This window comes from Vanacampus margaritifer, chromosome 2, assembly GCF_051991255.1.
Source record: "Vanacampus margaritifer isolate UIUO_Vmar chromosome 2, RoL_Vmar_1.0, whole genome shotgun sequence".
Taxonomy (NCBI): Eukaryota; Metazoa; Chordata; class Actinopteri; order Syngnathiformes; family Syngnathidae; genus Vanacampus; species Vanacampus margaritifer.
In genome coordinates, this window is record NC_135433.1 from 22,989,041 (window position 1) to 23,002,476 (window position 13,436).

Genomic DNA, 13,436 nt, shown 5'->3' on the forward strand with positions numbered 1-13,436 from the left:
TGTGTATTGTTCTGGAAATAGTACAACAGCAGTTAATGACGTACAATGGACAACAACGATTGTGGTTACCACCTTTCTCCAACGATGTTAGCCAATGAGAGGGAGCCACGACGGTAGAAATTCAAGTCAAGCTACCTGCTACATAGTCACTTCACATTCATACAATATGTAACATATGTCATCATCTGAAGGTGTCGCTTGTGTAACGATATGCAATAATACGTAGACATAGAAAAGAGCCGCATGGATGACGCTGACGATTGACTACGTTGATAAGACGACTCTGCTTCAAAGTGCCTTGAAACGTCCCTTTGGTGTCTTTTGAGTTGCAGGTTAAATACATTTAAAAGTGGACATTTTTCTTCACATATTTCCAAGGTAGATATGAAAAGTTTACGTAGTTCTGTTCAAATGCCAAACACATCCTTTTATAACTGGAATGTGGCTGTTCAGAATTAACCACATTCAAACACGTTAAATGAGTCCGCAGACACCTGCCACCATTTTAATATGCTTCTAACCCTGAAAGGTTTTGCTGTTTTACGGCTTTTCCTGAATTTTTTTGTTGTTGCTTTTTTTTTTTTTTTTTAAGGCGTGAAAGTTTTGTGCTGACTACAATTTTGAACTGTTCATAATTCATTCCACATGGCCCTAACAAAATCGCTCAAAATTGTAACCAAAACCAAGGTTGAACTCTTTGGTCATAATTCCAAAAGGTGTGTTTAGCCCTCTGCAAGCCGTTGAAGCCGCAGGACGGCCATCTCGCCTCTCCTATCTCGCGAGCAGACTACTGGGGAGGGGGGGTTCTTTTATTGCTCAGTTCCTTAGACTCCAATATTAGATTTGGCAGAGGCATCTTTTGTTGAATTACAGGTATAATTCTTTCATAAAAAATATACAAGTTTCCTCCTGTACACATCATTAAGCATATCATTTATACATGTACTTAAGGCAAGTTGTAAAATATCTGAAGTCCTCTTGTTTATGTTCAACAAATTTAAAACATCATAAATCATGCTATTTCTACTAGATACTGTCTCAAATGTTCTCCAATTTTGATACTGTAAATGTATAGGATTGTATGGCAAGAAACGTTTCTTGGGAGTGGTAATATGGTGGCCTCGTGACTTCAAAAGTCTTGGTCCATAGGCTATCCAGAAATATATACAGATCAGTGGTTTAGCCCAAACAACACTGCTCATCGCCAAAAGAACACTAACTGCAATACTTTAAAGATACTGTGTATAATATTTAGTGTCATCTAGTGGTGAACTAATAGAATGCAATGATTTAGAAACATGCACTATAATGCCTCAGACAGACCACACTTTGCAAACGATTACCTTTATTATTTGGAGTGAGCTAGCGAGCAACCCAGTGAGCAGGAGCAGCATGAACGGCGAGCAAGAGTGACTAGCAATAACTTGCTGGATCGACTAGCAAGAACTAGTTGGACCGGCTAGTGGGAGAAGCTAATGAAAGCTAGCGAGAGCAAAACCGAGGGAGACAAGCTGCGGTAATCACAGGACTCAGTGATGACCACCTGCAGGACCCCGCTGTGGAAGGTAAGCGGCGGTCGACCCATTGGATCCGACACTAACTGCACAACTAACAGTTCTTCTCCTTCGGGTATCTGTAGCAGAAAGATGGCGGTGAACCATGACAGTCTCCTGTAAGATGAGACTCCAGCCATGTAATACGATTAACGATTAAGAGACCTACAATTATATACAAAAAATGTGTGCTGATGTGATAATGGACTGCTTTTTATATAGAGCTTAAACTACACCATATGGTGCCCAAAGCGCTTTATGATTTAAGCCTCACATTCACCCATTCACACACACTCATACACCAGTGGTCGGCTGCTGCCATGCAAGGCGCAGGGAGCAAATTGGGGATCAGTGTCTTGTTCAAAGACACTTCTACATGGTCACCAGGGGTGAGGATCGAACACACAACCTCAAGGATGGGAGACGACCACTCAACCACTGAGCCATGTCACCCCAAATATGATAGGACATATTATTGGAATTAATAGTGGGTTTTTAAAATGAGTGTATTAGTATACCACACTACCATAGTTCACCACGAGATGGCACTAAATAATACACATTGTCACTTTAAGGCTTCTGTTAGAAAACGTCAGTAAAAGTGCATCAGAACATCACAGCTTTAGTTTGGCTTAATCAGATGCATTTTAAATGTGGCAAGTGTGTGTGTGTGTGTTTTTTTCCATAGCACAAAAACCTGGCATTTGAACAGGGGTGTGTAGACTTATCTAGTGTATGTCATCCCGGTAGATTTTTGATTGTTCACCAGACAAGCAATTGCTTCTAATTTCCCCCAAAACTTTTCCAAAAAATAAAAACATCTTAATTTTCCACCAAAGGGAACAAATCGAAGCAGGTAACAGTCTTTAAAAAATGTCCAATGGAGGCAGCCAATGAATTAAGATCTTTTTGATCAACTGTTTTATGCTTCACAAATGATCTTCGATGCGAACATTGAGCTAACACAGTATGTTTGGTGTATACTTTGGGGTAACACTGTCCGTTCTTAGTCACGTCGTCAGCAGCAAATCTGCAAATTAAGAAATGTGCAAATCACCACGAGGGGTTTTACGACAATACGAGGCACTGTTTCATCAAGGCCCCCCACCAGGCAGATGACCTAAACAGACCATTAAAAATAAAACTCTGTAAAACATCACATACAAAGTAATGTTTTGTTGTGTGTGCTGGAAGGGAGGAGGTGCAAATGAGTAACTGTCCACCGATGGCCTCTCATTGTTTTGGACAGTCTTCAGCATTCCCTGTTGGGGTTGAAAACGTTCTGTTAAATTGCTGGACACTTCATTCATTCACTAAACATAAAATTAAAGTTGAAGTTAAACCATTTTTGAGGGAGGTTGATACTGACCCGTTGGTGCAGTCGTGTCGGACACGTGCGTGATGGAGAATCTGGAGACCATGAACCGGTTCATCGCGGCAGATTTTGGCATCTCGGGACTGTTTGAAGGGGAAACTGGTGTCATTTGGGGCTCGGCTGTGGTGTCAGGTGAAGGTTGACAACGCTCAAAAGCATGATCATTCTCCCACTCGAAACCTGAAGACAAATACATAACTGTCATGACGGATAGCCGAACGCCCGGTAAATCTTGTGGCCTTGAATGTCCCACCTTGCTCTGTGTTGTCACTGTCTGTCTCCTCGGCATCACACTGTGCCTCACAGGCTTCAGGTTTGTTTTCGTCCGAGTTAGATACATTTTCATCCCCGTTTGAGATGTTTTCATCCAAGTTGGAGGTGTTATCGTCCAAGTTGGTGGTATTTTCATCCATGTTGGAGGTGTTTGCGTCCATTGTCTCCTCCCCGCTTGGGCTCTCTTCAGTGGAGAAACTGTAGTCGACCAATTCTCCAGTTGGACTCTCCTGGAGTTCAAAGGGGGAAAACAATGCTTTAACACTATCACTGCCATAGACGACTATAGACTTCAAAGATTCATTTTTACTGGGCTGGCAATGATATTCCGAAAACATGCATCATTTTCACGTGGCACCTGGTCAAAGAGGAAAACGGTGACGTCATCAAAGAAGGACACGGCCTTTTTCTTCCTCTCTAGCTCCTCACAGAAGGACTGAGTGAGGAGCGTTGGCATCTTCAGGAGGCTGCGGAGATGCCTCGCTCTGCTGCTGTCGCAGACCACCACCGGCACTGCGGTCAGATCCTCATCGCTGCCCTCACTGTCTTCCTCCTGGATGCTGTAGGTTCGCAACTCTTCATCCGACTCGCTGTCGTCGGAGTCGTCCTCGTCCTCCGCCTCCTCCAGCGGGGCTCTTACAGCCTCTCCGCACAGTTCCAGCAGCGACGAGGCGGATGACATGTCGGCGCCGCCGATTGATGCTTCGCATGAGCTGTCCTGTGAATCGCATTCCTCAGCATCAATGTCCTCAAAGTCATCCTCGTTTATCCTGACTGCCTCCCCTCTGTCCGGCAGTGCTTCCACATGATTGTATTCTGGCAGCTCTTCCTCCGCCGTGGATTGATCTGTATTTTCGTCATCTTTGGGTTCATCATCGTTGTAATCAGACACAGTGGAGTCAGTGCATAAAATCTTTACGTGGCAACAGTCTTCAGATCTGTTGCCTCCATCCTGGTAGTTTGTTGAGGCCTCCTGAACGGTAGGAGAGGGTTCGGATTCAGCCGAGGAACTGAGCTCTGAGCAGGGTTCCTCTTGGTGCTCTCTCTCCAACTCCAGAACGTTATAGTCTGGGGGGGCCTCTTTGGTCAGGCATCCGCCCATCTGTACAGGAAACGGTGACAACATGGACAACCCAGGTGTGGGAAAAGAATGGGGAGAGTTTGGCTCAGAGGATCTGGTCAAAATGCAACTTTCTCTTAGATTCAAGTGCTCATTGATCAATTCCATTTTGATTGGATCTCTGGAAGTGTTCAGTTTCCCGGCATACAACTCATGTTTACTTGGACCTGCAAAAAATGTACTGCCTTCCTCCCGAGGGCTTTTGTCATTTTCAGTGTCATAGTCAGAGAAATAAGCAGAGTCCCGGTATGTGTTTTTATCAATCATGTCCTTGAAGCGGACCTCTGAGGCGCTAGTGAAATTTTGACGCACACCAACTTGTAGAACAAGTCCAGTTGCACTTGTTTGGGGACCAACAAACTCTTTAAACATAAACTCTGGAGATCCATTATTTTCTGTATCGTACCCACTATCCAGGGATTTAGGCTGAGCAGGAGTACTGAAGGAGTCTGGGCTGAAGGCTTGGTCACAGGTGCTTGCCTCCGATGACGAAAGGTTAACCGTGTCTACGCAGTCTGGAGTTCCTTCCGGGTTCTTCAGCGGACTTAGCTCTTCCTCCTGCATGTCTGCATAGTCAAGGTTGAAATCTGTAAAGATGCTTGATGTGATATCTGTAAAGTCATCGTCCTCCTCACTGTAGTCCCCAAGTTCTACCAGGGTAGCACTGGCGTCTCTGATACCAATTCCACTTCTCAACTCTCTGCTATTGTCTGATGATTGACAAGTTATCTTTCTATCTCCAAGAGCAGAAGCAGAGACTCCTTTTGAACATCCCTCCCAAATGTTAGCCCTCCGCTTCTCTGGTAGACCTTGAATCCAGCTACGAGATTCTTTGAAGGATGAAGGAGACTTCATGTAGGTTACATCAGGTATTATCTTGGGCTTAGAATGCAATCTCTCTCCATTAAGTAACAACTGCATTTCATTTTCTCTGGCACTCTCACTTTTAAGACAATTAGGACTTTGGAAACTAGCCGAGTCATTTTGCTCACTACTGGCTCCACATTCTTGGTGACATAAGTGAGTGTACGACCCGAGTTCATTGAGTTTGCTGGCAGAACTACAGGCAGAGTCCCCTCGTTCTGCCTGCTCTTCACAATTCCTGGAACTGCGGAAGGTTTTTGTGGTATCCTTAGTTAAAGACCACACTTCCGTCATGTCACAGCGCACATTATACTGAAGATCCATATAATTCTCCATCCTGTCCCTATTCCTGTTGCTTAAGTTTGAGATATTATTGTTGGCAGAATGGTTTGAGGTCCAGCTTGTGAATTCTTCCTCTGAGAAATCGTCACTGTCCGCACCCCTCTGATGACCCACCAGCAGATTAGCACCTCTTTCAACATCTATACTAACGTGGTTTACGATGGGTCGCGTCTTCCGAAAGGATCCCATCGTGGTGTGGTAACTTTCATTAAGCATTTGGCAGCTGCTTCCTTCTTCAAGATCGGGATCACACAACCCCAAACGTGGGCTCTTCACTGCTTGTGTCACACTAAGCTTATTTTCTGACAATGCCACCGGATTACCAACATTGGAGTGTTCTGAATCTGACAGACTGGCTCGGCGCGTGGATTCACAGTAGTCAGGGTCAACTTGAAAGGATAAGGAATCTGCATGGGACAGGCTGAACGATACAGAACTGGATGCCTGTCTAAGTAGTGGCTCCATGGTTAGCTGTACAGTGGGGCTTGAATCTGAATCATAGGCGGTTGATTTTGCGCCGTCTGCAGTTGACCAGTAAGCATTCGGTTGTGCCCTGGTTGAATCAATCTGACTTTCAGGAGACAACCTAGCGTCGCCTACCTCCAGCACAGGACTTAAGTCCACAACATTGTCATCCAAGTTAATGTTACACTCTGATGTGTCTTCTATACGGATATAATACTCACTGCTGACAGAGGGGCTGTGGGCACTCAACACAGGGACCACACCTGGATGCTCAGGCTCATAGCAAGATGGGGATGTCTCAGTCCTGCATCCTCCTGAGGTACTTGCATTGCTTGAATAGTATATATCCTGATAATGTGGGTTCACTTGGCCCAGTGGGCCGCTGGTGGACAACGAGCAGTAGGGCTGCTCAGCTTGGGCTTGCTCCCACTTGTACTCAAAGTTGAGACCGTGGCTTGTCTCAGTGACGATCAGCAAGTCGTCGCCCGTGTCGGAGTGAAAGCTGTCAGAGAAGTGCTCCAGCAGGGGGAAGGAGGACGAGGCAGATGAGGCCAGCTCAATTGCCTGAGCATGAGCCGGGCCTTGGGCCTCGGCTAGACTCGGGGTGAGGATGAGGGGTGCGGGCGCAGCTGTATGGGAGGGGCTGCCGAGCAAATTTGGTCTCAAGGCATTCCAGCGTTCTTCAAAATCCTCCTCGGCCTCACTGGAGCCTTTGGCACACAAGTACGTGAGCAGGAGGTGAACTTCCTCGCTGCTCGGTCGCAGGTCGGGCTGCAGCCAGCAGAACTGCATGACCTCATACCTAGAGAGAGCGAGAACGGCAGAAAACAGGAACGATTTGTGATCAGAACACAAACATTAACTTCTAATTAGTTTGATTCTGGCTGCATATATGCTGCCTGTCTGCAACTGAAGTATATCTCACCAGCGTTCTGCAAGGGGAAACTGGAGCCGTGGCTTTGGCAATTTGAGCTGCTGTTCTCGTACGGTGTACGTCAGCACCTGTCTGTCAGAATACTGCCTGTATGGCTGCTCTCCTAGCTCAAACAACTCCCACACAGTCACACCTAATGACCTGGAACAGTAAAAAACAATCAAAAGAGGATAAGCAGATCTTAGATCCAAACAATCCTACTAGCATGCAGCTGTGACAGCATTATTTAAACTGCAATTTGAAAGCAAGCCAGAATGAAATAAAGTGACAATGTGTATTAATCGAACTTAACAAAATCCTGAAAACCGATCTCACCATATGTTGCTTGCTTTGGTCTGGTCAACAACCAACAGGTTTCCATGGACTTCGTCTATGAGCTCTGGTGCGATCCAGCGCAGGGGCACCCAAATCTGATCTTGTGTGAAGTAATAGTCCTCCTGCATGTATTACAGAAAAATTTAATGAGGTAAATTTAAATGTTAATGAGGTAAGCCTGAGCAGCCAAAATGACGTGGTCATACCTTAAACAAACTATGAGAAAGCCCATAGTCGCCGATTTTCACAGACATTTCTGATGTGAGCAGGCAATTCCGCAGGGCTAGATCACTGTCAAAGAAAAAAGTGTGTTAGCCAATATGATTTTAGTATGTTTTTTTAAGACACTTGTATTAGGATATAATGTACTGGAGATGCTCAATTTAGTTGTGTTCCTACAGCAGCGAATGAACCCGAATTTGGAGCTACCTTGATATATCACTAACTTACGCTACTGCAGTTGTAAAAACATAATTACAGTAAATATTAATATGAAAAACTCTTCTAGCCCATCAATCTGAAAAAAACTGAATGAAATACTGTAAGAACAGTGACAACGTATTCTTACACCAATGCACAAACTAGTTAATAATGAGCCATTTCTATCAAACTCATGTATGTCAGGACCATCGTAAAATAAGGACCCACTGTATAAAGACGTGACCCAAACCTACTAAAATGCATTATTGCATTGATAATAAAGAGCACAGCAGAATCAGCAAACACAATATTCAATAAAATAGCTGCCAGCATTTATCAGTGACCTGGAGCTCGCAATGATTTTCGAAACGTTTTTCAAACACTGGTCAGCACACCTTACACCTTCAGAACCATGACTGACCTTGCAGAGTCCACAAACTTTTTGTCTCACCTCCTCCACAAACTCCAACCCATCATCTGCCAACCAGTTGGCATGGCAGCCGCAGATGTACGAGAAGAGTGTATTGGGTCGCCCCCGGCAACAAAATCACTGATGCTGGAGTTTTGATGCGACTACTCAGGCAGCACCAGGATGTTGTTGCAGGAAGACACCAGCAGGGGGCAGCGCATATTCACGCTGTGAGGACTGTAAGGACGAAGAAGAGGTCCTGCCGGGATCTTTCATTACCTGTGTATGAAGTTGTTCTTGTGGAGATGTAAAAGCCCTGAAGCGACATCGCATGCCATTCGCTGGAGGATGAGCGGGTCGGGGGTGTCGGAATCTGACAGTCGGCAACTGCAGAGATAGCTTTTCAGGTCACCCTAGGAGGAAACACAACAGGTTGTTGCTATGAACATAATGTTAGTTAGTTAGATAATTAGCAATCTGAATTGTAATCATTAGGTACTACTAGGTATGAGATAACTAGTAGTTTTCAGTGGAATTGTTTTACTAGTATACTGGTAAACGCAGATAAATAATTAGTGCTGCAAGCAGTGAACAACGGTCCCTAGCACCGCCTTTATTGTGACAAGTCGCAATGAACATCCAATTTTGACACTACTCTGCCAAAATTATACGGTGTGGCCTCTAAAGCTTAGGAAATTTAGCATCGCCCATCTGTCTTGGATACCTGCCTTTGATTAGAGGCTGATTTAAGCAAATTCTATAGTAGGTTTTAGTGACGAGCCCTAAAATTTGCCTAAAATCGCTGCTTGAAACCTTAATGGCTAATTTCTTGTTCAATTGTATAGGTGAAACAATAAAATGGCCGCTTTTGAACCAAAATGGCAGATCTTGTCTGACTTTTCGGGCATGGGCTCTTGAGACGTTTTTTTTTTGTGGGTCTGCTCATAATGGACACGTCTAGCAAAATTGGTGCTTCTAAGGAAAACCAGCTTTGGGGTCTGAATTTTGAAAGCCAGTCATAATCATTACTGCTAGTCTGTAATGGCAATCACGATCAATCAGTAGTGCAGTTTTAATGACTGGCGTGTCACAACATGCATATCCAGTGCTCCCCTACAGATTTTTGATTCACAAATTTGCTTCTTCATTTTTTAACCTACAGTTTTTGCGCTCAGGCCAACGTCATGTCTAATACAAAAGCATCGCCAGTGCCAAGGAACTATGTCGAAGAGATGTGAGAAGCTTCATAGTGGAAGGCCACGGCCATGTCTAATATAAAAGTAGTGCTTAGAACCAGTCTTGTGGCATCTATAAACAGCAATAAACCTCTTAGAGGAACGTTACTTACTTGCGATTTTTGTTTTTCTTCTTGTTACTCCAACACCGTATGACCTTTAATAAGTAAGGACACATTTATATGATTCATTCACTGCCCAGTAGATTTACGTACGGTGCTCTCTAACCTAATGAGATCCGAAACCGTACATGTAATCCGGTATGAGTGCAAACTACGAACGCCGTAATAAACTGCACTGTTAAAACGAATACAAGAAGAATGTGAATGTACTGTGGTATTGGATCATACAGTATAGCGAAATGTTTCCTACCAGAGGGAAAAACTCCATGACCAGCAGATAAGGAGTGACCTCCGAGCACTGGGCCAAGCATTGCAAGAGGGCGGGGTGTTGCAAGGTCCTGGAAGTACATTGATCATTAATTTTCATCCTTTCAATGCGCCTAAAATAGGCCACTTTCCTTCTGATGGGCTTTTGTGCACAAAATCAAACTCACATTTTGAGCGTCAAGCTTGGTGTATAACTGAGTGTTTTCAAGTAAGCCCCAAAAAAGTCAGTGTCCTTCTAAGTACATGAATTTTTCGTACAAAACCCTACAAAACTTGTCAGTGTTGTGTGTTTGGTTAAGCCTGCGAATTTCAATCCCGAGCCCAGTGTGTTAAATGGTGACAAAACAAAGCCACAAAAGGAAAGATCCGGTACCAATCCTTTGATTTTTTATTTTGTTTTTGATTGTACTAACCGATATGGCTGGACCTCTTCCAGGAACTGCATCTGGTCCTGGACACTTGCGCTGGCCTTCAGCTCCTTCACCACCACCTGGGTGGTGCTGAGACCCACGTTGACCTCACCCAACAACACCTGTGAGGTTCGCAGACAGAAAATAGAATTTTTCTTAGATTTTTTTTAACAGGCTTTTACATTGCCCCCCTGAAAAAAATAATAATAATTGCCACAGCCGTCCATTTACCTGTACATGTAAATAAATACATAAAATAGTAGCAAAAAAGCAACAATATTATCAACAAAAAAGTGCATGCTTAATATTAAGTCACATCAACTAAAACTTATTTGAATTTAGCAGTTATTTCCCATATTCGTAGTAGTTTGCAATATATTGGTCAACACAATGCTATATGCAGAAATTCCCAAACACTACAGTATGTTGAAGCTCATCCGTTATGCAATTTCATTTCATTTGTCCGAATGTAATGACACGCAGAACAATGAAATGCTCAGCCACTAGATGGGAGTAACAAGATTATAGTTAACGAAATCTTACAAAATAACTACAACTAAAATTGGAAAAAGATTTTCATTAATGAATGAAAATGCAAATCAAAGTAAAATTACTTCTTACATTTAGAAATCTATAGCAAAAATGTCTTTCGTCTTTGTCAATGAGAATCATACATGAGCTTGCAGGGTTCATTTCCAATATATCTATTTTGGTATTTCTGTTGCTACAGAAAATGGAAGGTCAAACAGTTGTTTGGGAATTATAGTTTTAGTTTATTACACATTTGCTTTAAAAGCAAATTAAAACTAACTGAATGTAAAAAAAAAAAAAAAAAGACGAAGACGAAGACAAAAGACAAACTATTGTAGCTAGCCCTAAGCTTAAAATATATCACTGTTCTACTAATCACTTTTTTTTTTTGGTCCAAAATCCAACTAAAATCTCAAGTGTTGACTGAATTTGAATTGCGACCCATTCTATATATTCTATACAAATATAAGCCCAAAAAAATCACAATCCAGAGAAGCATTTGGGCTGCAGTTACGGTCAAATGTGGCTTGACTAGCTCATTGGTAGTGAATTTTCTAGTGCATTGTGTTGGGAATGAGACGAAGGTGTGTTTTTACCTTGCCAAACCAGCCATGGCCAATCTCCTTGAGATAGAGTAAACTATGGCGGCCGAGGTCTGACGATTTGAGAAGCTGGACTGAAACAAAATAAAAAGGGGGGGAAAATGCATTTTATTGTCACTATCCGATAAAAAGCATCTACCTCCATTTTTTTCTTTTCATCCCAAGATAATTTTGGTTGAAGAATAATAACTAAACTTGATGAATTTGGATGCACATTCTTGGGATTTACTTTTTGAAAAACGAAAGGCCCCGTTTTAAATAACATCTTCAAAATGATCACCATCCGATGAAAAACCTATCTCAGAATTTTGCGATTTTTTCCCTTTCTTTTAAATTAAAGAATATATGTACTATTCTATTACATGTTGAAATAGAAAATGCATTTTACCTTTTTTATTCATTGTTAGAAATCAATGAAAAACATCTATCCAAATTTTGCGAAGTCTTAGTTTTTTTTATTTTGTAAGCATGCTTTTCAGTGGAAGCGGACTACCTACGTTTAGACTAATGCTTCTTTACAGACACATCAGTAACTATCCAATGAAAAGCATGCATCATTGGATGGTTAAGGTGTTGGGATTATTTTTTTCTAAAACTAGATCTAAAAACCTTTTGGAAATACATGTTTTTCATTCAAGTGGACTTTTGTTTTGGAAGACCATTGATTTGAAACCCAGCCACTGCTGGTGCCAAATTATACATATAAAATGGGAGTAACTGTGCCAAACACATCATTCATGTTGCTGTGGTGAGCCATGATGGGACAAGCCGAAAGTCACAACTACTATTGAAAATTAAAGTGAGGGAAAGTGAAAAACGGCAGGAGAGAGAACAGGATGACCAGATTAAAAAACGCACACACACTCGCGGTTCAGTGACAAAAAGCTGAACCACCAAGAGTCAGAGCACGTAAAACCCGTTACCTCGCTGGATCCTCATATTCCCGAGGCGACGCTGGCCAGTCGAGCGGCGGCGGCGACGATGGAGCGGCAGAGCGGCCCGCCACTCTGCGGATCAAGTCCAGCTCGGGAGCGTGAGAATGGAGGGCCCCCGCTCTCGACCCCGGGCATTTCGGCATCGTGTGTGCGTGAGAAAAGTGGGACCCTCCGAGCCCTCGTGCAGCTGAACAAGCTTCCAGCTGGGCCACACAAACACACAATCCCGCTCCAGAGGTTCTCCAGCTGTCACGACAACATCCTACACGAACGCCAAGTACTTTCTGGATCTGGAAGTTGAACTCTTTGGGGACCGTCACGGCCGTTGCTTGGTCGTGTGCCATCTGACGCGCCAGCTCGGGGTGCAGCTCCAAGACACCCATCCCTAGATGACATAAGCCCACCCCGTCCCCCCCCCGCAACCCCACCCCGCAGCATTCCTCCGCCGAATCGGACACAAAAACATCTCTGTAAGACGCAGAAAAGACCACTGTCACACTCGTCGCCCTTATCGCAAGCCCCCACCCCGCCCGCCGCTTCCATTTTAGGTCACGGTGCGTGCCACCACCCTGTGCCACAGACCCGTCTCTGTCCAGTCACCGATAATGACAGTCCTCCTCTGCCTGCGTTCCACAGACGTTCCCGCCCGGGCCTTATTGCTGACCCACTGTCCACCCCGCCTAAATGGAGGCCATTGTTGGTGCCGCTCACTCACACGCTCGCTCACTGTCTCTTGGTACCGCAGCGCGCACACACACAAGGCCCATTCAGGCACAGGAACGCCGGGCAGAGGTTGTCACGGCGGTAACAATCCCACACTTCTCCTCAAACATGCACTACGGGGACAAATGAAGGAGTGGGTATTCCATCCAAATGAGGAATGCGTGCATCCTACTCATGACATTCCCATCGAATGGATGCACAAAATCAATGAGCACCACTTAAGAGCTCATACATTTGTTATTAATTAGATAGATTGACAGATACTTTAGATAGATGGATAGATTTATACAAATAGTGCATTGTATGAGGCAAATTACTTTCTGACATTTCTTCCCGGGATGTCAGAATATAGCCTCCCAGAACTCAAGGAAGGATCTTTGAGGGTGGGAGGCACTTCACACCCAAACAGCAAGCTCAGGGAGGCTCGTCTGACAGAAATTCAAGCAGAAGGTGTTCAAAAACCTACAAGATCATTGGATGCAAGTCTTGTGAAGCTGCTATCAAATAAGAGATCCTATGTTCTAATGTCATTTGAAATCAA

General features: G+C 43.8%; 1 protein-coding gene across 3 annotated transcripts in view; it reads right to left on the reverse strand.

Moving 5' to 3' along the window:
• Positions 1-13,436, reverse strand: part of aatka (apoptosis-associated tyrosine kinase a) — a 40,814-nt gene that overhangs the window by 13 nt on the left and 27,365 nt on the right. The window contains exons 1-12 of one of the 3 annotated variants that reach the window (XM_077557973.1): positions 12,161-12,545; positions 11,232-11,311; positions 10,108-10,226; positions 9,678-9,765; positions 8,350-8,483; positions 7,448-7,532; positions 7,242-7,363; positions 6,918-7,067; positions 3,560-6,794; positions 3,182-3,431; positions 2,923-3,108; positions 1-2,815 (exon numbers count right to left, since the gene is read on the reverse strand). The exon at positions 1-2,815 is cut by the window's left edge and continues 13 nt beyond it. In XM_077557973.1, coding sequence (XP_077414099.1) covers positions 2,787-2,815; positions 2,923-3,108; positions 3,182-3,431; positions 3,560-6,794; positions 6,918-7,067; positions 7,242-7,363; positions 7,448-7,532; positions 8,350-8,483; positions 9,678-9,765; positions 10,108-10,226; positions 11,232-11,311; positions 12,161-12,176 — 4,494 coding nt within the window. In that variant the 5' untranslated portion in view covers positions 12,177-12,545 and the 3' untranslated portion in view covers positions 1-2,786. Of the gene's footprint in view, positions 2,816-2,922; positions 3,109-3,181; positions 3,432-3,559; positions 6,795-6,917; positions 7,068-7,241; positions 7,364-7,447; positions 7,533-8,349; positions 8,484-9,418; positions 9,463-9,677; positions 9,766-10,107; positions 10,227-11,231; positions 11,312-12,160; positions 12,546-13,436 lie in introns of those variants that run through there. The other 2 variants (XM_077557971.1, XM_077557974.1) reach the window with 2 other exon arrangements.